We start from the raw sequence: 24475 nt of genomic DNA, 5'->3' as shown, positions 1-24475 counted from the left end.
GACTAAGTTTAATTTTGTGGGAAAGGTTAACATGTCAATTCTATGATGTATAGAATACTGAAAGAAGGAAAACATTTGTCAAAATTTAGAGTAGAGAATTTAACATAAAATGTTTCTTATTTCCTGGACATTCTAACATTGTAAGACAAAATGTTTATTTTTTAATCATTAATTATAAACTTGACTGAAAAGAGTATAAAAACACACGTAACTGCCTTAATAAATAAAATAATCACTATTGAGGGAAAAATGCATAAACAACAAAATCAATTAACTTCCAATATGGAAATCAAATTTATTTCAATTTTTGTTTCATTCAACAAAAATTGATACGTTTTTTCTATCACTTGTTTTCAATCAATAAAAGATTGAAATTATCTCATTGTCTACAAAAATGTAAGAATGTTCAAAGATATTCTTCCTCATAAAAAAAAGCTATGCCAATGTTTTTTTTTTTTGTTTTGTAAAAGATCAGATAAATAAAAGCCAAAATTTCTTTCTAGATTATTCTGTACACCACGAAAAAAAAAAAAAAGTCATGGATATGAATCCTTGAAAAGATTCACTATGATAATCTTTGGGCATTTAGCTGTAAGTTTGATGTTTAGAAAAAAGTCTTTGACGTGTACAAATCCATATTAGAAAGACAAATCCTCTTTCTGTTCTGATGCTCCAAGTTTGATCCCAATGTTCATTAAAGAAATTGCCTGTTAAAAAAAAAAAAAAAACAGAAAATAAGCAAGTAGTAGATTTATAGAGATACATGGACACATAAAAATATTTCAAACTTAAGCATGACAGAGAAAAGAAAAAGCTATTACATCCATCAAAACCATACAGTGCACTGAATTCCCTGCTAAAAATTTAATAAGTAATTAAAAACAATTGTATAATACAAAAATTTAGTCATTAATTGATTAATATTCTGAAAGTTTTTTTCTGTTCGATGAAAAGAACATGGGGGAAGGAAGATATTGTAAATGTCTGGCAAATGTTATGCTCTTGAAAAAAGCAACAAAAAAGAAAAATCCAAACAATGTTTAAAAAAATAATGAGACAGGATTATCAACCAAGGATCATTTAATGTTCATTTTTCAAAATAAATGGTGTGTCGTAAAAAATATTAACACTGTGGATGTACTAACTAAAGACAGTAAATTAAATGTTCATCTATTTTCAAATTATAAGCTTGTGTTCAAAGATTATCTAAACAAATATTTTTTCATTTTTTGTCTTCTTGTCTCATACTGATGTTAGATGTTTCGTGAATGACTTCCAACTGTTCACGTCTGCTGCCATTTTGATTGTGCCACCAGCCATGATCAGGTCGTCATCAACTGGCCCCCTCCATATCTTTTGTAACCTACTACATTGTTTTGGGCCGTTAATCTTAATGTGGGCTATATTTATGAGGGTTTTAGATGACTGACAGTGGGTGATATAACCATTTACCAATGAATGGAATACTAATTTTTTTATCAAACTAATTGAGACATTGTTATGCAACATATTTTCTCATGGAGACATGTAGAGTTACATTGACAATTTGTTTTTATCCAATGCACTAGCAGGACTGTGTTGTTTTTATATTGTCATCAACCACGTCTTGAAGTCATACAAGAGTGCACATCATACATGTGTTTTGCATGCTGCCATTTTTGTATATGATGAGATCCCATGTTTCGTTAAATTGTCAAAAGCTATCTGAACATTCCATGTAGTGGACATACATTTTTTTTTTTTTTTTTTTTTTACATAGGGGTCATCACTTATCAAGGCCTGGAATCTACTTGAGGATAAGGGTTAATAAGCATACAGTGGTTAATCGGACAATGTCGCAATAATCATTAATAGTAGAAATTTGATAAATTGGATTACTTAAGGGGACAGTTCATCAGGAATTTGTTTACGTTGGACTTGAAGACTACCAAATTGTAATCAGATGGAAAACAGGCAAACGGAAGAGAGTTCCACAGGCGTGCAGTTCAAATAAAGAATCTTTGTTCATGGAATCTACATTTTGGTTTAGGCACAGATAAAGAGTGGAGAAAATTATTGACAGTGGTTTCAGCTAGATGAGTGTTTTCCGTGAAAGTTTGACGAGGGGAGGGGGCCATAGATTGGAGCTCAAACAAGCACTTGCCATGAAAATAGTGATAAAGCAGAGATAGACTTGCAAAATCTCTTCTGTGGGAAATGGGTTGCAGGGAAGAGAAAAGGGCATCCACAACTAAGCTACAAAGTGTACTTTGAACTCTGTCAAGGCAGGATAAATTGCTTCTAGCAGCTCCTGCCCAGATGTGGCAACAGTACTCCATCTTTGGACACACTTGGCTTTTATATAGCTAAAGAATTGCATCAGGAGTGAGATATCTACTGGTGTGGTAGAAGGATCCCACCATTTTTTCAGTGACCTCATCTTATCATGCTAGTTGGAATAAATTATGTTACCTTATTTTACTATGAATATATTAGCCAAGGCCAAAATTACAAATGGTGTTCAAAAAGTAACAAAACTAAGGATGTATTAACCAAGAAAAATGGAGTACTCATTTTCTTTTCAATATATGAAGTGTTTTTAAAAAATAAGGCGACTGAAGATGTATTAAATTAAATGTTCCCTATTTTGTTCAAAATGTAACAAGATTGAATACATCTTAACCCAAGACAATGAAACAAAACCTTAATTTTTTTCAAAACAAAAAAGTTTATTTGAAAAGTATTACAACTAAGGATATATAGTTTCCCTCCTGTAAGTAATTCATGGCAAACACCCGACTACCTACAAGCACTATTAGAAATTTTCCCTCATTCTTTTTCTGTAACTAAACCTAAACGAAAATTCCATGAGCAGAGCTCACCGCCCCCCCTGAACTGCTCATCTGTGGAACACGATAATGTGAAACTGCTTCCCAGCTGATTATAAATTCAAATTCAACATAAACAGGTTCTTGTTTAGCTGTCTTCTAAAATAAATTAACTTATCCACTATCACAGTACCCATTAACCCTTAACTTTGAGTGGCCTCCAGACCTTGGTAAGCGATGACTATATATATATTAGGTTGGTGCAAAAATAATTTCGTTTTTATATATATAGTTGAATGTCAAAAAAATGACATGATTTTTGCACCAACCTAATATATATATATGTAAGTTTAAGGATTAAAGTTAAATTCTGTAGATTAAAATATACATAAAAATATATTCAAGAATTTATTGCTTGAAATGAGGAATATGGAAAAGAATTATATTTATTTCCTTAAATGGCTCATATCAGAGGAAATCAAATATTTTTATGTATTGAGCTTTAGGTTTTTGGCTAGGCTCATCTTGAAAATATTATCTCAATGTAATATTTAATAAGACAATTCACTTGATTATCTAATCTGTGATTTAACTCTCTCTCTATATATATATATATATATATATATATATATATATATACATACATATATAAACTAAGTACAGGGTGGGACGGAGCGACTTGCTTATTTGGTATATCAATTAAACCAAAACAGTAAATTTCTCTGCCCCACCCTGTACAATAAATTACAAATATCAGGTCTGTTCAAAAACCAACAAGTTAAGGATGTATTAACATAGTCAATAAATTAAACAATTTTCTTTTACAAAATACATGGTGTAGTCAAAAAGTGACAACATGGAAGATGCTCGCGTGTGTTGGACAACATTTAGAAATTGACTTCCTATCTCTCACTGTGTCTTTATTTAACCTACTTAACATCCTTATTACGTCATCTCATGTTTTCCTTAACTATGAACTAACCTTGCTACCTCAAGTATTGTAAATATACTCAAAAAATTCCCCAAGTTTATGCTAATTTTTGCAATTTCCTTAACCTTCCCTTGTGAACCTCAATTCTCCTTTATTTACTAACCAAAGATAATGGAAAGTTCATATTTTTCTTTAATGCATGAGATCCCTTCAAAAAGTAACAAGGCAAAAATTTATTTACTAAGGGCAATGAATTAAACTCATTCCCTTTTTTTCAAAATATGACAGGTGATAAAAAATACATTACAACTGAAGATGTATCAATCAAGCATAATATATAATCCTCTGCTTTTTCAAAATATGAAGTATTTTCAAAGTAGGTATCCCAAACTAGCCTAGTTTGGGATGCGAAAACTGGTAAATAAAGTTAAATTTCCCTTAAGTACAACTTGCAATATCTTGTTTATTTTTTGGGTTATTTTGATAAAGTTTTGATTTAAATAAAATTTAATCTTTTTGCTTTATAGATATATAATTCTGTCTTTAATAGTTTTTTTCCCCATGTTATCCCTAGCACTTAGTTTCATGCATTTTTTTTTTCATTTCAACATTAAAAAAAATCTATTAAATTTTACACAAATAAAATTCTTTTTTTACTAATCCTATATTTTTTTATAGAATTCGCTCCAGACAAGGCATGAAGCCATTTCATGTAACAAGCTTAAAAAAATATATTCAAAGTTAAAAACTAACCAACGATAAGTGTTAGATGAATAGATTCCAAAAAAAAAACAAAAAAAAACAGCAATTTTTTCCGTTTTGTCAGAAACTTTGCTGATGGAATATGAGAACCAAAGAACAAAATAAGGGAAATGAGAGTTACGAGGCTGCTGAAAGTAATCTTAACTTCTTTCTACTCTTGAAATTTTACTAAAAGAAATGAAAACATCCCAATAGATAATGAATTATTTTTATGTCCAAACCTTTTTGAATTTTGCTTGGATCTTTCGCAAATCTGTGACCAAATTATCGTGATGAGGATCGTTTATGGAATAGTTTTTCAAGTTATCCAATAAAGAATTTAACACAGAACCAATTCTGAAAGGAAAAAGATGCAAAAGAGGGAGCGAGAAATGTTATTTTTTTAGTTTTGTTGACAATAAAAAAAAAAAATTTTAAATGATATTTCCATGTTTCTATTTAAATAAATAGACAGCTCAAGACTATTGCATCCATTGTTCACAAAAGTTCTTTTTATTCATAAGTCACCACTTATCAAGGCCAAAAGCCACTTTAGAATAAAGAAATAGAACGATTGTCAGTTTAAAGATGAATTATTTTTATAAGTATTTATTGACAATGGATTTGAAAATGACCATGTTGTATTTTGTAGAGAAGCAGTCCCATGGTAATGTCCAAGAGATACTACAGTCTCTGTTTAGTTAAATTGGATCATGTGAAGAAAGATGTTATTATTGTGTTTATTGTGTTGCACAAGCACTAAAGAATGTAAATAATCTTATAAACAAATATAAAATTTAATTCATAACAAAATCATTTTAAAAACTCACCGAGGTTTTACTTCAGGATTGTCATTCAATAAAATCGACCAAGCTGAAATAAATCCATGAAAGAAACCAATCTGGGTGGAAAAAAACAAAAACATATTAAAGACAAAAAGTAAACATTTATTTCGGATCAACAAGAATAAAGAAAAAAATTTAAGTGAATTTTAAAATAGAAACAATAATCATGCAATTAAATCCATTCAATCTTCTTGTTAAGCTATGAAAATGCTATTCACAAACCGATGAATTGACAGAGGTTCTCAAAAATGAAAATGCTATTTCAAACTTAAGTGTAACACACACGGGCAAAAAAAAAAAAAAAAGCTTATACTACACTTCATTTTTTCTGTCCTTGGCCAGAGAAGAAGAAATCCTTCTAGACTGAGGCAATTTTTTTTATTCCAATCCAAAGTGCTCAGTCTTAAGGAGCTGGATTTTCTCCATATTAAAAACCGACCTCTTAAGGAAACAAATAAATATAAACAATGAAAATGGTATTGCAAGCTTAGGTCTAACAGATGAATGGACAAAGCGTGTTATGGACATGTTTGTAATTGTCTAAAATAATAAACCACTATTTCTGTAATTAAATTTGGCATTCTATTCTTAAGGAGGGTAACACAGGCAATATAAATTTATCATTTTTTTTACTTGTAATTTTAATGAACTGTAACTAAACATAAATGACGAAATAGGACAGATTCCTAAAATGTGAATAAATTTAAATCATTTTTTATATTCTGCAATAGGGTTTCATTGCACAAAATTAAGAACTTTTTTAGACCATAACTTCAACCATGTAAACTATTTTTCAGTTTTCAACATACATTTTTATTGTTTTGGAATATTTTCAAGTCCAACATCACCTCTCACTAATTAAAGGTTCAAAGAGTGTCTCACTCATTTTGAGCCAATCCTAGAATAATTATTCTAATTAGTAATGTATATCATTCATTCACTTACACAAATATATATATATATATATATATATATATATATATATATATATATATATATTTATTTATTTATTTATGGATTTGACTTGTTTTTAAATTTTTATTCATTTTAAGTTTATTAACATGTGAATGTGTACAAATGTTTTAATTTTGGCAATAATTTTAACTCCAACATTAAAAGATATATGAACAAAAATGAAAAATTAGATTTAAAAAAAAAAAAAAAAAAAAAAAAGGTGTCCATTTTGTTTAATCAAAGTTACTTAAATAATAAAAAAATGCCCTCATGTAAATTCAAGCATATTGAACTAAAAACAAGAAAAAAAAATTGTTTTCTTCAAAAGTACTTAATTAGACATGGCCAAAATGGAAGAAGGGAGTAAGTATTTTTTGATGGAGTCTATCAAATCTATCAAAAATCAAGCAATTATCCAATCAATATGAAATGTTCACCAAATATTAAGTGAAGAATGAACTTTATAATGGTGTACTTTTTTTTTCATAATTGATATTTATATATATATTTTTTTTGTCTACAACCCCCCCCCCTTCTTTATATGTGGTTACAAATATGCTTAAAATAATCAGCCAAAACTGAACAAAATATATTGTATTGTGGGGAGGGTGAGGATTGTAGATAAAAAAAAAATTCAATGTGCATGTTCATGTGCACATAAGATTTTAAGATTGAAAATTCAAATTTTGAAGGTGTTTAATTTTTCATCTTATGTTTTGAAGCATGAAACTCGTTGAATATGTTAATAATTATTTTTCAGATTAACAACGAAAAAAAAATGATATATTTTCATTATTTTTATGAAAAACACTACTTTAAAATCTTTGAAAAATGAATAATTTTTTTTAGTGAACCCAATATTGCTATTATATACCATTAAATAGGAAATGCTTTGAAGAAACGATACCAAACAAGCAAAAAAAAAAAAAAAAATCAATAAATATCTGCGCATTTTGCTAAAAATACAATAATTTCTTTCAGCAATTTGTTGTTACTTGATATTAACTCATCTATGGTAGACCATAAAGGCCTACACACAGTCATTATCTCCACCTTTTCCTTTTAGCTGTGATTTGTGCTTGACTTAGTGTGGGGACTTCTGCATCTATCACTGAAACACTTGGCCCTGATGGCAAGACAGGATCAAGACGACCAGCCATGATACTAGATGTAAGAGTTGTCTCCAACACATATGGCGCCTAGCATTCCCAAAATGGTCACCCATTTGGTACTGGCCAACCTCATTGTTGCTTAACTTTAGGGATTATGTAGACAACAGATATATATATACTGCTTATGAAAAAAAAAATCAAGCCCTTCACTTAACCATTCTTCACTTAATCGTCAAAACACATGTTAAAAATACATGGAAATTTACAAGACTAAATGAACTTATTTAGTCCTATCAAGGCTACCATAGTTTCTTCCAAACTATCATTAAATTTTGTTTTTTTAATTTCACCACACAAAACAGCAAGATAAAAATGGAAATATTTGAAAATCAGGTACTTATAATATTTTTGCATATTCTTATAGCAAATCATCCTAAATCTTACTTTGGTAAAAAAAAATTAATTGGTTCAAAAACCTTTTTAAAAAAAATATTCAAATGTTTTATCGATCGAGACAAATGGCAGTGAATGGCGTTTTTTTGAAAAATTTTAAATTCTATTAAAATAGTAGAAAAAGTTTTATATTATTCTGCTTTTCATATGCAAAAAATTCATGCTTTTATCTTTTTGTAAAAGAAAAGTTTCTTAAGAATAATGTATTTTAATTCATTTAAAAAAAAAAAAAAAGCAACAGCTTGGTTTTTCTTCCATTTTTTTGGCTGTGCTTATACTTAATACATACATAGAGCTTTTATAAGCAAAATTATATAAACATATATATCACTAGTGGTATTCACCTGGCTTTGCCTGCATGAGGATATATTGCTGGTTGAATAGTTTCTTAGGAAAAATGATTTTAAAACATCATTATGTTTAACAATTCTTACCTTGTAAGAAAAGTTAAAAATAACATTTCCTATAGGTCAAATAATTAAAAAAATCCATCAGCAACATAGTGTGCTTAAAAAAAAAAAAAGGAAAATAATGATGTGTTTCTTAACATTTCTATAAATTCTCAAATGATTTTAATGAATCCAAACAAATTTCTTTTTGCTTTATTTTAATCCTAAAAATACCAATAAAAATTAAAAATAACAGCTTCAACTAATTTCAACTAAGAAAGTAAAAAATAAAATAAAATAAAACAGTATGCATGTGGAGGGAAAGAGACAGAAAGTAATTCTTTGACAAAATAGGAGTCATCTAACTCCTCTTCTCACATCATACATTCTTTGAAATCTTGAGTTTCATAGCTAAATTAACATTTCAGTTTTCAGAAAAAGTTTTCATAAAAAGGGGAAAAAAGTCAAGGCAAAATAAGGAGAGAAGGCAGAGAAGAGAAAAAGACAAAAAGAGAAAGATAAAGCGAGAGAGAAAAATAGAAATAGAATCCATCTAATTAGCAATGAAAAAATAAAGTTAGGATCTAGCAATTTGTCAAAAATCAGTTTTTGCTTCTTTAAAAACCAAAAAGCAGAAAACTCACATCATAGATAATAAATTATGCCTAAGAGATAAATCTAATGTTAAATAAATAAAAAAAATTAAAAGAGATAGTTACTTCCATTCCGATATGACTTCCCATGGAATATCCCATGTTATATCCATCACGCTTTCCAGTTTCACATCCATGTTGATGTCCTTCATTAAAACCTTTTTCCACAGAACTACAATCAAAACAAATATAAAGTTTCATTAACGATTTCATGTTTTTTTGTAAATAAAAACAAAAAGAAAAACAAACAAAAATCCGTCCAATCAGTTACAAGACCTTAAAATAAAATGTAATTTGGTTTTCATTTATTAGTCATTAACTACATGTCTTCCCCCTCAAGCCCCAATTTGACAAGTGTATTTTTAGTATTCTTGATCATTTTGAGAAAAGCAGACCCTACAAAAGAATCCCACAAAAACCTTTGTAGCAAGAAGTTGTCTTTCTACCAACACTGACGCTTTCCTGTCTTGACTGGTAAAAAACATCAGCTTCAAAACCTTGTGGACAATGTCATTTTCCTCCCTGCTAACTCTTCCTCGCAGAAGAGATGTTGTGAATCTCTCTCTGCCCTATCATTATTTTCATGGCAGATGCTTCAATCTATGCCCTCCCCCATTGAAAAAGCATTCGCAACAAACACTCGTCTAGCTACAACCACTATCAATTTCTCTTACTTTCTATCTATACCTAAAACTAAACAAAATTTCCATGAACAAAGTTTCTTTTCTAAAAGTACCCATCTTTGTAACACATTATGGGCTGCTTCTCAGCTAACTATAACACTTGTTTTTCAAGTCCAATGTAAACTAGTTCTTGTTGAGCCATCCTCTTAAATAATCGAATTCTACCCAATTTTCTATTACTGACCATCATGGTTTTATCACACCTGTCACTCCTTGAGTGATTTTTGAACCTGGTAAATGATAACCCCCTAGTCAAAAAAAAAAAAAAAAAAAGACTACCTAGAAAACCTATTTCTACTAAACATAGGGTACATTGCACGGGTACTCAAGAATGTTTCACCAAGTGACTAGAACCCAAATGTATGAGAAGCCATGAGTACAGACTGGTAAAGCCACCTGGGAGAGACATCGAAAGGTATGCCAACCTCATGCTAAAAACACCAACTGTGACTACGACAGTAGGACAACTAACTAGATTATTACAAACTGAACCAAAACTGCTCAGCTGCTTCAAACGATATATCTCTTTCATGGGATCATATCAATTAGTGTGAGTTTTCTTTCCATCGCCTTCATAATCTTTAAAAACATCAAAGCGAAATAAGTTAAAAAAAAACTTGCTCATCAATAAATGTTCATCCAAGAGAGGGGGTGAGAAAAATCTTCAAGAGATGAAAGAATACAAGGGTGAGGGATGCTGATTAAGAATGACTCATTATACGTCATCATTAACATCACCTTGAGAACGTTCATTTACTGATTATTACGTAATCTTTTTTTCTTTTAAGATATTTTTTCCATTTTATTCATACAGAGATAAATCAGATTAATAATGGTGAAGTGTATATGAAAAAAAAAAAACTCATTTCATTAAATTCACATCGTCATTATTGACTAATGTTTTCTGTTCAAATATCTATTCAATTAAGTCAAAATACATTTTGTTTTTAAATGAGATTTTGTTTTAGCACAATTAAACATGAATATATGGGAAATACCTGAAATCATTAGACTTTAGAGTTGGTAAGACTACTGTTCTTATCTCGAGTGTGATTTTCACAACTTTCTCACGTAGCACTCGACGATACTTGTTTATTTTTTTTACTGAATAAACGCTTCAAAATAAATTAAACTACTAACAACTTAGCACGCTAGGTAGAAAAATTGATTTTGCCCTTTTAAAACCAACAGTAAATAAGTATAAATATTTTTAAAAATATTATGTGGTTGGTACTCTCATTTTTGAACACAATAAACATTAGATGCTCCCATCATTAAGAGTGTCAGAAGTCGCCATTTAAAAAAAGGACTGATTAATAGACTCACTATCTTTCGAAGCTTATAACAATATGAATAATGTAATTTAAACCCCAATTTTTGTTTCAATAAAAGGAGCAAAGATCAAACTTTAAAATAATAAAAGGTTTTATCGAAAAATATACAATATTTTTTAAACCACTTTTCTTTAAAAAAGATTTCACAAAATTTAATGAATTTTAACTTAATCTAAATATAATAAATATATATAAATTCCAAAAAATCACTTACCTATAGAAAATACTAACCAATGGATGCTTCCATTCTTCATTTATGAGAATCTGTCCAAATTTATATTTTATATTCCATGTATTTTTTAAATAAAAGAATTCTTTTTAAACAACCATTTGAAAAGACCGCCATTACGTAAGCATTAGCCGGTGTTAGCAAGCCGGTGTTTTCTTGTGTTTCTTCCTATTTTGAAATACGGAGGGATAAAAGGGCTATAAAATGTAAAAACCACACATACACGTAAGCTGTGAAGCCTTGTGCATGAAAAAAATGTGTCACTGTAGGTGAAAAATGATCACATTAGTTTTGCCTTTAGAAAAAAAAGGCCACTCGACGATTTTTTTTTTTTTCTTCTCTCAATGAAATATATGAGTTTTGGATTTAATATATTTAATTTTTTTATGGAGTGATTTTTTTTTTTTTTTAAATATCTAAAAAAAAATAAAAAAACAACAAAAAAACAACAAAAAAACATTGAATGAAATAGAAAAAATTGTCGTAATTGTACAAAATTTTCTGGACATTATAATAAGATTATAAGGTTTCACTTATAAAAAACAAAAACATTCAACATGGTTTTTAAAAAAAAAAAGTTTTTACTCTTTGGACTTTACAGGTAAATTTGCAAATAACTATTTTTTTTTGTTTTAAATTAGTTTATTTTATATATAGATCTTTTATCTTCAATTTGTGATATATAAATTTAAGGTAAGAAAATTAATTATTTTCATTTTAACAGACATTTCAAAATGGTGGTGGTGAATTTAAAAAACAAAAGCTGTTTCCTATTTACAATGCCTCCCCACAGGACAGAGTTAGACACAAGGGTCGTTTTTTAATGTGGAGAAAAGGAACAAAAAATAAAAATTGTCTCAGTCGTGAAGGATTTCTCCTCCACTGACAGAACAAGAAATTGAAGTGCAGCATCTGAAGAACAGATACAACACTTTGATCTTGTCCCGAAGGCCAAGCCCCAAAAGCTTGTCTAGAATATTATATTCAGTTTATTGGAAAGAGCATAAAATTTCACATTGAACCTGAAAATATTGTAAATGCATTTACTGATCCGCGCTATTTTTTAAATCGTATTTCCAAGTTTAATTAAAGTTTTATGTTTTTTTATTCAATTGTAAGGTTAAAGTACAGAATAGGTACAAAACACCCTCCCCTCCCCATGTTAAGAATGCCTTTTTAAATAATAACGTTATTATTTCAGCACAGATCAATAAGTGCATGAATACCTAAAAACTGAACCATTAGTAAAAAAATTTTGATAGATTTTTAAATTTTAAAAATTGAAAAAAAATTAACTCGTAAAATTAAATTGATTTCATTACATAAAAAAATAGCTGCATGAAAGCGCGCAGGCACTTTGTAAACATTTTTTATTTTTAAAATAAAAATAATATTTCCATTATTTTTTAAACAACTTTAATAGTTTATTTTGGAAGTATATTCCATAAAGAAAATAAACAACCCACTTTAAAAAGAGAAATTACAAGTTTTTTATATTTTATTCGCAGTTTTGTGTTAGGTATCAAAAATTCCAAAAAAAAAATTCTGACACACCTAAATAAACACTTTAAAATAAGTGAAACCACTAACAACTTAGCCAATTAGGTAGAAAATGGACATTTAGAAAATCGATTTTATTTTTTTGAAAAACAACAGTAAACAAGTAAATTTTTTTTTTTTTTTTTTAAATATCATGGGGAGGGGGATAGTCTCTTAAAAACAATATCTCCTTCAAGAAATAAAATGTGTTTTCAATAGATATTTATTCAATAAAGGACCAGTTTTCCTACCTAGCAAAAAAGGATGAGTTTTTCAAGTACAAGTTTTCTGGGTACCAAAAAATGTATTGTGAAGCTTGAATTTTAACCTGAAAAAAATAAAAATAGCATGTGGCAAAAGTGCACAAGCACCGATATTTTTTTTTACGAGAGTACTCAGCGTAGTATAAACACCCCAAATCTCCTCATGTTAAGACGGTTTTCGAGGTTGGGGTTGTTTACTCCAATAACCGTTCTTAACATGGGGAGGTTGGGAATGTTTATACTAAGTTGGGCACTCTCATAAAAAAAAAAGTATTTAGCATTCAGGTTTACAGGCGTTTTGAATTTTTTTGATATTTTTTTTTTTTTTTTTTTACAAGAGTACCCAGCATATTATAAACACCCTAACCTCCACATTTTAAGAATGGCTTTCAGAATAAACACTCCTAACCTCCCCATGTTAAGAGCGGCTTTAGGAATAAATACCCCCAACCTTGAAAGCCATTTATAACATGGGGAGGGTGTGGTGTTTATAGTACGCTGGATACTCTCGTAAAAAATACCAAAAGAATTCAAAACGAAGATGTGCCACCATTTTTTTTTTTTTTTTACAAATCCACTCGAAAAAACTGAATTTTTGAGATTAAATAAAGAGCAATAAAAACTACTTGAAAACCAAAACAAATGAGCCAGCTAGGTATAAAATTTACTTTTATTGGCTACAGTAACATTTATTTCTTGTATATATTTTCCGTATAGTTGTTTGTTGGCTTCTCTGCTAAATTACCAGGTTTTTTTTCAAAAAAATTTAAAAATTATTTTTGTCAACAAATGTTATAAAAATAAACAGAATGGTCTGCAGGTTTGGAAAGAGAATGACATCCTATGTTGGAAACGAGGGAACAAGGTTCCGGACATGCCCCACGTTGCTACACGGCAAAGCATATTTTCTCAGTGTGGAAAGTTAATTGGACACCTCCCTGTGGGTGGCTGGCTTTGTGTTGCAGCGGCGTTCATTAAGTAGAGAGTGTCCGATGTTACTGCTGTGTGGGATGATCAAGTTCATGATGCCCCTCTCAACACATTGTTTGGGGAGGTCCTTACCTCATTATTATTTCAGCATGGTAACATAAGTGCACAAGTATCTTTTATCTGTTGTATATGTTATTTATTTATTTTTTTTACCACTACTCTTCCTGATCTACATCAATGATCTCCCTAAACACATACTTAAATCATTCGTTGACATCTATGCTGATGACACGACCATCTACGGCAACACATCAAAGGCTGTAAATGACAAAGTTCTCTCTGATTCTCTCTCCTCTGATCTCAAGCGCGTGGTTCAGTGGGGGAAGACATGGCTGGTTACCTTTAATGCATCTAAAACCAAACTCCTATCCTTACATCATCAACGCTCTGATCCTCATCTGGCATCAATTGAAATGGTTGGCTCTCGTCTAGGAGAACCCCAATGTTTTGACAAGCTTCTGGGCTTAACCTTTACTCCTGGTCTGAAATGGAACACGTACGTCAAGTCTGTTGCCAAGGTCGCTGGAAAGATGGTGGGATCCTTTTACCGCTCCAGAAGATATCTCACTACTGATGCAATTCTCTATCTATATAAAAGCCAGGTACATCCAAGGATGGAATACTGCTGCCATATCTGGGCAGGAGCTGCTAAAAACAGCCTATCCTGCCTTGACAGAGTACAAAATAGACTTTGTGGCTTAGTAGAGGATGCCCTTTTCTCTTCCCTGCAACCTCTCTCCCACAGAAGAGACGCTGCGAGCCTGTCTTTGTTTTATCGTTACTTCCATGGCAAGTGCTCATCTGAGCTCCAATCTCTGGCCTCCCCTTGCCAATCTTTCACGATAAACACCAGTCTAGCTAAAACCACTGCCAAAAATTTTCCCCACTGTGCCAAAATCAAAACGTAGATTCCATGAACAAAGCTTCTTTCTTAGAAGTGCACGCCTGTGGAACTCTGTGTTCCGTTTGCCTGTTTCCTACCTGACTACAACTTGGATGTCTTCAAGTCCAACATAAGCAAATTCCTGATGAACCGCCCCCTTAAGTAAGACACTTTATCAAATCTCCAATACTAACGATTACTACGATACTATCCCATTGATTATTGTACACGCAATAACCCTTATCCCTAGTGGCTTCCGGGCCTTGATAAGTGGTGACTACCATGTAAAAAAAATAAAAAAATATTTTCGAAAATAATTTCTTAATTTTAAATAAAAATTGATTATAAAGAATTTTTTTTAAATAATTATTGAAAATATTGCAAAGTGTTTACATTAGCTGGTTCTTTGAGATAATAGGGGCGCCTGAAACCTCCCTTCCAAAACGAAAAAAGCTTTAGTGCTTTTACTATTTTAAAGCGATTTTTTTTTTAAAGTTTGAAACACAAGTAGTGACTAGTTAACTTAGAACAACAAGTGCACATGGCGGAAATTCTTCAGGGTTTAAGTGCATTGTAATGCTTTTATGGTGGTAGAAAAACGTTTTTCAGCCGCCATATTACTTCCTATTTACTTGCCTCCCCACGAGGGCAGTAAACACAAGGTCGGTTTTTAATGTAGAGGAGCATTTATTACTAAAAAACGGAATGTAAAAGCAGAGTAAGCTGAAAGTAAAAAAAAAAAAAAAAAAAAATTTTTTAATTCAAAGAATTAAAAGAAAAAAATTCAAAGAAATTTCAAAACTTGTAAATAAAGATTACCTTTAAAGTAGTTAATAAAATTCTTGTACATCATATTAAATATATTATGGAAAGTTCTATGACGTTTTTATCATAAATTTTTGACAGCAAACAAACAAACAGTTCAACTTTAAAATATAAGAGAATCGTAAATCTAAGATATTTTTTAACGATGTGATTCCGATTCCCCCCAAAATACATGATTCTTACAATTAACGATTCCAATTAATCGTCCCACCACTACCTAAAATATATAAAAGTAATCATTTTAAATGTTAAGGTGGAAACAAGGTAAAAAATTACCGTTTTATTTCTTTGTTTACAAAGTTGAATTTTCAGTAAAACAACAGAATAGAAATTACAAAAATTACCATCAATATACTTGTTGCTTATCAGGATTCTTTGTATCCTGGTACTGTGAAAGTTACATCAAGGATTCATGTAGAGTACAATTTATGGTTGCATCTCAGAAAATAGGGGTATATTTTGGGCCAGATAGAGAGGATTTACAAAATTGAAAATTGGACTGGTCCCAAAATGCATAAGTTCTGGTTGACTATGGGAATTTCCATCTTTTACAGAAATCCAAAATCTATATGAAAAATTGTCTTCAATTTATTTCTGAGATTAATTCATATTTACTCAATTTTTTTTCTTTGAGGGGAGTAGTAAATACCGGCTATGAATGCTCTTTAGGCATTCAATGGCTACACCCAAGATTAAGCTCTCCTTTCGTGAGGAGGCAGGAAAATGCCTACTCTCAATAAAGCTATATTTAAATACCACTATAATACTTAGTTTTGTTCATGAATAGACACTCACTGTATGATACCATGCGCCAGTTTAAAAAAAAAAATTGAAATTTGTACATCTGAAATTATAATTCATGGCTTATGGTAAAGAGATACATCAGATTTGACTGCATAATCAGAAAGAGCACACAATTTTACATAAGAGTGCCAAGTTTCATAAGAATAGCTTGAAAAATAAATGGTGGCGAAATTACCAAATTTCTTGAAATGTTGAGGTCTGTAATTTAGCCCATTTTTTCTAAAAAAAAATGTCCACGGAAAAGCCTAAATTTTGGCACTTAAAATTCTCATGACTTTTGAAATACTGATGGTATTTGCATAATTCAAACGGTTTTAAGCATCTTTTACATAGCTCTTTTCATGCAAGTTGATAAAATAACAATTATCTAAAAAGAAAAAATCAACTCGTAATGCTAATCATGTCAGGGTAAAAGGTATAGAGACTAACCCATTGCCCAAATTGGAAAAAAAACAAAGATAGACTGAAGAAAGGGGATATCGTCTGGATTAAAAACCTGCGCGGCAAATGTACGAGGTACGGAATCGAGCGCATCACCGAGGTGATCAGCACACAGGCAGTGTGAGTTGACGGTGTGCCCCGACACGTTAAGGACCTGCGGCTGGCAACACAGTTGCAACCACTCCTGGACGACACGAGCGAATCAGTCGGAGATCAGTGAGGTATCGCTCTACTTCACAACAGCTTTATCCAAAAGTAACTCAGACATTAGTAGCCTTCAAGCATGCAGTTTTTTTTCGACCCATAGACTGCAGACGATAGTGCAAGTGAAGATGAGGCGTGCGTCGTCCCCTCACTTCAAAGAAGCACCTGGTGGAGGCAACTGCCACCTCTGTGCCATTGCTGTGATCATGAGATCAGGGGGGAGTGTGGGGAAAATAGAGGAGGCTTACCAGAAAAATGTGCTTGGGTCTGTCTGAGAAAGAAAAACAAAAAGATTCAAGATGTTGACCGTGGTCTTTTAATGCTCACAGTCTCGAACAGTTCTCGAAAAATCGCATCTCACATGTGATTTTGGGGTGTGCTTATCACCATAAAAGCAGGTTGCTGGGGAGAATGGGCAGAAGCATTAAACGTGTGTATAGTGAATATCATTGTGCGACTCATCGGATTTCTTGATACAACTTGTGAAGAGTGAATCTTGTTGTGCGACTCGTCAGATTTTTTGATTCATAAAATTACATTTTTTATACAAAAAAAAAACAAACAAGAAAATGTCGATTTAACGTTTCAACATTTAAACAATGCTCGGCTTAATCCGGTGATTTCCAGTCAAGCCCAAACCATAATTGATGAAAAATTCTGAGGATCTAGGTCTAATTCCGCAATCATTTTCATTTTAGGAGAGTTCTGTCCAGGAAGAGTTAACTCCCTTTTCTCAATGTTAAGCATCGCTTTCTAAATTTGCCTGTTGATGTTAAACTGTACTTTATACAAATATCTTTAGTTCTTTTCTGATAATTCTTTTTTGGCACGCCAAAAAGTACGCCACGCACCAAATTTCATTCTCCCATAAAAACAACTTTCTACAGACAAAAAACTTATACTTACATTGTTATCTAGCAAATAAACATAAAATTCTATATTAAAAACCATGTTTATTATTTTTTAAATCCAACAACGGAGCTAAAGTTGATAAATCTGTGTGGTGTACCACTGAATTATTTTTTCTAAAGAATAAAATTGAATAAAGTTTATTTTTACAAGCATGTTTATACATTTATCTAGCAATCAATTAAACATAAAAATATATGAAAAAAACACATTTATTATTTAAAAAAAAAAAATTAAAATTATGCAAAGGTGATGAAGTTGACTTTTTTCTTAAACATTTGATTTTTTTAAATAATAAATGTGTTTTTTCATATATATTTTTATGTCTATTCACTTGATAAATGTATAAAGATTATTGTAAAAATAAATTTTGTTCATTTTTATTCTTTAGAAAAAAAATGGTAATTATAGTGCTATGCTACAACAGAACACTCTAATTTGTTTTTTTTAGAGATATTCAAAGTCGCTGACAATAAATCTGATAATCAAACCCGTCGCAAATTTACCGTTTGCATGGTATTAACCCCTGAATCCAGGGACTATTTTCTGCCATTTTACAGCTTCTGTTCACGTTGCACGTGGTAGCATAAACGGCAGCTGTTAAATGTGCCTTCGCATAGCAAACTGCCTTCTCACAAGAAGAAAAGAAAAGTACTAAGTGGGGGTGAGGGGTGGGGGTATATTGTCAGAAAGAAGGTGGGAGGCGCGCGCCCCAATACCCCCAATGTAAACAGAAAACAGTAAAATCTCCTGAAAATGTTAAATGGTATTCTAATCGGTAAATATCGGCGTGTTACTTACGGAAAAACAGTTAATTAAACTGCAGAAGCACCTGTTAAGCAACACAATATCTATAATTGAACCTCTTCCCCTAAAAAAAAAGAACAAAAAACATAAAAATGCTTGGTGTTTTGTTTTTGTAAACTGCTCATGAAAACTTTGTTTTAGATCAATTAAAATGCATTAAAAACTACGTAAGACAAAAAAAAAATCCCCCCCCCCAAAAAAAATGCTATAATGTATTTTTTTTAAATTTTGTTTTAGACAACTTTTTCTTCTAATTTTAAATTGTCCACCAATGAAAAAAAAATTTGAAAACTGTTTTGAAAAAAAAAAAAAATGTCTTTCTGACATTATTCTCCCCCCCCTCCACTTGGAGTGCTCTTTTTTTGTTTTATTTCTTTTTCATATAATTTTAAATTGTTTGTGGAAGATTCGTACGCCATGTGAGAAAACAGTTTGCTACATGAAGGCACATTTAACAGCCGTCGTTTATGTGCACGCGTGTAGCTTAAACAGAAGCTAGCTGTAAAATGGCAGAATATAATCCCTGGGTTCAGGAAGTTAATACCATGCAAACGTTAAATTTGCGACGGGTTTGATTATCAGATTCGTTGTTAGCGACCTTGAATACCCCTAAAAAAACAAATTAGAGAGGTTAGTGTTCTATTGTAGCAAAAAATAATTCAGCGGAATGCCAAACAGAGATTTATCAAAAATGTTAGTTTTGTATTACAATTGAAAACATTGACTTCAGCTCCGTTGTTGAATTTTAAAAATAATAAACGTGGTTTTCCATATATAATTTTATGTTTACTCACTAAATAAAAATGTAAAAATAAGGGTTTTTTTCTGTAGAAAGTTGTTATGATGGAATGAAATTTACCGCACTGGCATACTTTTTGGCATGCCAAAAAAGAATTACCCATTCTTTTCCAAACTGTGACACTAGGGTCAGAAGGTATGATTGAGAAGTCACGTGCCCCAGAGGAGGGGCACTCTGATTTGCAAAAAGTGCCGGGGCAGCCCCGTCGGCATTCCCTGGTAAGTGCGCCTCTCAGGAGATTAGCAATAAACTAAACCCTTCTCAATGAGAGAAGGGTGGACCTCCTAGGGAACACACAGGAACAGCATTACACCGCAATCAACAGGAAAGAGAGCATTACAAAAATGTTATAAGAAATTAATTCTCACATCCCAATTTACTCCCTGCAGAAGCAAAAGAATCCACAAACACAAAAGCCATACCTTTCAAACTCAAAATTTATTCAAAAGTAACAGCAATGAAAGTTTATTGGTTCTGGTATTGGCCATTTGCGAAACGGTGGCCAGTTTTGCTTTATAGCATAGAGCCGGTAGTATGAGGTGTTAGTTCTTTGTTCCTCGAAAGAATCCATGTATATTCATGGTGGACTCGGTGGGAATATTGGTGTCTATAATTAGGCATAATGCGAGTCACTTGGGACTCAAGTTAAATCGAGATAAGATCCAATATTTGGTAAATAAATCATGAAGAATTGTTTATGGATGTCATCCTGCTATTAGGATAATTTCATCAATATTAAATTGTCTCTGCTCGTAGAGATATGATCCTTTATTCACCAACAGTTTGGTGATACAACATGGAGAAATTGATGTAGCTCCCTTCACGTGTGGGAGCTGCTGAATTGGAGTCCATCCCTTGCCAAGTTCCTGCTTGACTGAAAAATAAAAGCATGATACAAAAAAGGGCGCCAAGCAAGTCACTTGACTCATTCAAAATTAACCAATCACGGCCAAACAGTGTGGGCGGCCTAAACAAAAAAGATGGCAAACGTCAATGGAATTTCTCACAATGCTTTTTAACTGGCAGCATTAACCACTTCTATCCACGGTGGACCTGAACGAGAATCACCCCCCCCCTCCCCATAACTATATTTTTTGCAAATTTTTCAGTGAATTATTATTGATTTGACTCTTAATATACCAGATTCTTGAAAAATATTTTTTAAAAAAGTCAATACTTAAACATTTGAAAGGGGTGCTCACTTTTTAATTTACAACGTTTTGGTAAATCGAAAACACGAAACACGCGGGAAAATAAAAAGAAAGTAACAAGGAAAAATGAACATAGAAATATTGGGTACTTTCACTTAACAATTGGCACTTATGCACCTATTGAACCATGCTGAAATAATAACATTATTTAGAAATCCATTCTTAACATGGGAGGAGGTGTAACTTTTTGTATTTTCACCCAACAATTTAATAAAAAAAAGATATCGTAAAACTAAACTTTATGGTACTCATGCAGAGAGTGATCCGTGCTGAAATAATAACGTTATTATTGAAAAAGCCATCCTTAACATGGGGAGGGGAGGGTGTTTTGTACTTTAACCTTACAATTGAATTAAAAAAAAAAAAAAACATATCATAAAACTTTAATTGAACGTGGAAATACAATTTAAAAAATAGCGCGGGTCGGGTCACTCTCTGCATTAGCACCGAAAATACTGTTTAAAAATAGCGTGGTTCAATAAGTGCATACGCACCAGGAAAAGTAAATAAACAATACAAATGCAATTCTTCTTGAAAAAATAAATATATGTTCAGTAAATTTACAGTAGTTTTTTGTTATTTTTTTAATTTCTTGTATTTCTATTTTTTTCGGTTTGCTTCCTCTCGGTGGCCTTGGCTTAATCCGGTGACTGCCAGTCGAGCCCGAACCATAATTGACGGAAAATTCTGAGGATCCGGGTCAAATTCTGCAAGAGTACCCACTTATTTTTCTTGCAGATGATAAACTGCATTAGTGCCAAAATAATATTTGTTTAAAGTTATAAGGCTTTAAAATTCACATAACTATCTGAGAAAAGCAGGCATGTTTAGTCCATGGCGGTTACCATAAATTTTAACGACGTTTGAAAAAGGGTCACCATTTCAGTCGGTCCCCCTTTTGGGGCACCTCTGACATTAGAGAAAGAACAAGAGTGCTGAAAAGGAACGGTTGGGGAAAAGAAAACATCGGGTTATAATTAAGTGCGACGAGACTTTAGGATTGATGAGGTTTTATAAAGGTTTCAATGATATAGGGTACAAAGTGGATGGTATATTTCTTTGATAAAAGTCTTTTTACCCAGGGAAACTGGTCCGTCACGTGTTGATGCTTCTATCGTTTCCGCATGTCTGTGAAACAGATTTCTTCTTTGTATCTCCCTCCAGGACAGTCCTCTATTCTGATTGGCTGAAACCTCTGGTGACGTTGAGAGAAGAAAGGAAGGGAAAAGTAGAAGAGTAGGGAGAAAGAGAGAAATAAGGGAAGCATACCGTAGCAGCATTATAGTAGTAGTTCACTACAAGTCACAGTCAGAAATGTAAACAAAATGGCTGCTTTTCTCAAGGAACCAAGAGTAAAATGATGATGACTAATTCAAAAAACGCACTTTTCATTTGAAAATAATTTATGTCGGTAATAGTCATCAATTACCGCTTCCAGTTTTTCAAGACTGTTTTTCGTATCGGTGACGTTAAAATCAGTCTACCAAGCAAAAAGTTCGTCATAGAAAAGACACTTTCTTCGGCAGTATTGTGTACGACATTATTACACCCAAGTGAAAATAAAAGTAAAATAATTTTGGGGGAAAAAAAAACGAAAGAAATCTTCAATTGAAATGCCCTCTTCAATTTGCGCGCACCAATCTTCGGGAAAGAAAATGAATGAAACGATATGCGCGTAAAGGCTGTGGCTTCAGATTTCATTAAAAAAAAAAAAAAAATAGAATTCAAAGGGCTTTCACTTGTAGAATTTATATTAAAGGAATATAATGAAACGATTGAAAAAAAAAAAAAAAAAAAAGATGAATAACTAAATTCTTCCAATAATAAATATTCGGGTTTTGCTAATAAAAAAATATTATCCAGTAAAAATAAATTAGCCGTGCTCGTGCTATTAGCGCGCACGCGCGTGTGTGTGTATGCAGAGAGGTACCGTGCTAGATTTTTTGACGTTTCTACAGAATTGGGACGAGATTTTGCAGTCAATAAATGGAGTTTTCAGATTAAAAAAACAATGGCTTCAACTGATATTTTTGTCAATTCTAATAAGTCACAATGATAGCTTCCAACTTATGCAGTCGAAATTACCTGAATATTACTGAATTATTAAACAAAACAACTTTAATCGTGTTAGCAGGTGAAAAATTGTCGCCATCTTATTTAAATCAAAACGGAAAATTACTTCCCTTTTGAACTCTTCTGTGTTTTACGATAGTTTTCATCAAATTCTATTTTATTTTCTTTAATAAATAATTTTCTACCTTATTGATTTTCGTAATTTTTGGATATAATCGAAAATCATCTTAAAACTACGTAGACACCATTGTTTCCACGTGAAATTCAGTATTACAATTTCCGAAATTTCGTCCCAATAGTGTAGAAGCGCCGATTTTGTTTAATAGTATTTTCAAGTTAAATTCAAGTCTTGCTGTACCTTCTGTTTATTAAATTGTTAGGTGAAAGTACAGAATAGTTACACCCCGCTTTCCCGTGTTAAGAATGGGTTTCTAAATAATAAAGTTAATATTTCATTACAGTATCTTCTCTGCATAAGTATTTTTTTTTTTTTAGTAAAAATATTTAGAAAGCGAAAATTGTACGACAGGTTACTTTTTCACAATAGATTCTTTTATAATTTGCATCATTTCTACATTTTCTAAACCAAATCGAATTCAAGTCAGAGTTAGACGTATAAAAATAATCAGTTTCATTATTTTAATAATCAAAAGATTTTAAGTTTTTCATAAAATAAAATGTTCGAAATAGCCGCATGCCATGTGCTTCGAATTCGACAAGTGTTTTTTTCTCCCAAATAAAAAAAATATTAAAATCTATTTTTTAATTGTTTAAATCTATTGCGTTTTTATATGGAAAATAAAGTGTAAAGAAAAAAAATAAAGGAAGTAAAAAAAAACACACACAAACCTGTTTTCGATCATAACAATTTGGTCAAAAATATCGACATCGTCGGGAACGTCCTCGATGTTTACATTCCCCAGTGACATGTTTACGCTAACTGTGAAAGAAATTGATTACATATTTGAATTATCTCCCTTGATATAACGGAAGTCGCCTGCTACAAAAACCAATTTTGTAATATTCGCACACTTGTATGTTTAATGGTATTTAAAATTAATATCATAAAATAATATATTATAACTATTATATTTAAGTAAAATAAAACGATTAAGAATTAATTTCTTTGCAATCTTATAATTAAAATTATAGATATGCAAATAAATGAATTTACATTATATTATTTGCTGAAAGGAAAGTATTTGTTGAAAAAGGGGGGGGGGAGCAAGCGCCAACTAGCAGTAGTAGTACTTAACGAGTTGAAGTCAATTTGCTTTCTATCTTAAAGCAAACTGTTATTCATCTTTTAATTTTATTCTTCAGAAAAATTATTTGCCTTCCCACAACGTTGAAATTAGACACAAAGTATATGAGGAAGTCTAGATCCCTGCCATTTTCAGTTGAATACAACATGGTCGTCTTCAAGTCCACTGTAAACAAGTTCGTGTTGAGCTGTCTCTTTATATAATCAAATTCTAAAAAACTTCCACAAACTGACGATCTCTACACTTGTCTCAGTGACCATTGCACACTCATTATCCCTTATCCTCGAATGGCCTGCAGTCCTTAATAAGTGGTGACTCCCTTGGAAAAGAA

At 31.5% G+C, this 24475-nt stretch overlaps 1 protein-coding gene across 1 annotated transcript; it reads right to left on the bottom strand.

Moving 5' to 3' along the window:
• Positions 1-266: 266 nt before the first annotated feature.
• On the bottom strand, positions 267-23870 carry LOC145287849 (uncharacterized). Its single transcript, XM_080135724.1, has 5 exons — positions 23729-23870; positions 8952-9057; positions 5310-5380; positions 4722-4836; positions 267-707 (listed from the first exon to the last, which is right to left on the bottom strand). Exons 1-5 carry the CDS (start codon positions 23806-23808, stop codon positions 639-641), a joined length of 441 nt encoding a protein of 146 aa, XP_079991850.1. The 5' UTR covers positions 23809-23870; the 3' UTR covers positions 267-638.
• Between the last annotated feature and the right edge of the window lie 605 nt (positions 23871-24475).

This window comes from Euprymna scolopes, chromosome 11 (assembly GCF_053919585.1).
Source record: "Euprymna scolopes isolate OS-2025 chromosome 11, ASM5391958v1, whole genome shotgun sequence".
Lineage (NCBI taxonomy): Eukaryota > Metazoa > Mollusca > Cephalopoda > Sepiida > Sepiolidae > Euprymna > Euprymna scolopes.
The sequence above is the reverse complement of the archived record's forward strand: the minus strand, read 5'-3'. Positions and strand labels throughout refer to the sequence as shown.

Excerpts from the sequence above, each read along its gene's own strand:
- LOC145287849 (XM_080135724.1), bottom strand. The coding sequence starts at position 23,808 with ATGTCACTGGGGAATGTAAACATCGAGGACGTTCCCGACGATGTCGAT. Across the intron at positions 9,058-23,728 it reads ATTGTTATGATCGAAAACAG|TTCTGTGGAAAAAGGTTTTA; the intron begins GTTTGTGTGTGT and ends TTTTGATTGTAG. Across the intron at positions 708-4,721 it reads TCCAAGCAAAATTCAAAAAG|GCAATTTCTTTAATGAACAT; the intron begins GTTTGGACATAA and ends TTTTTTTAACAG.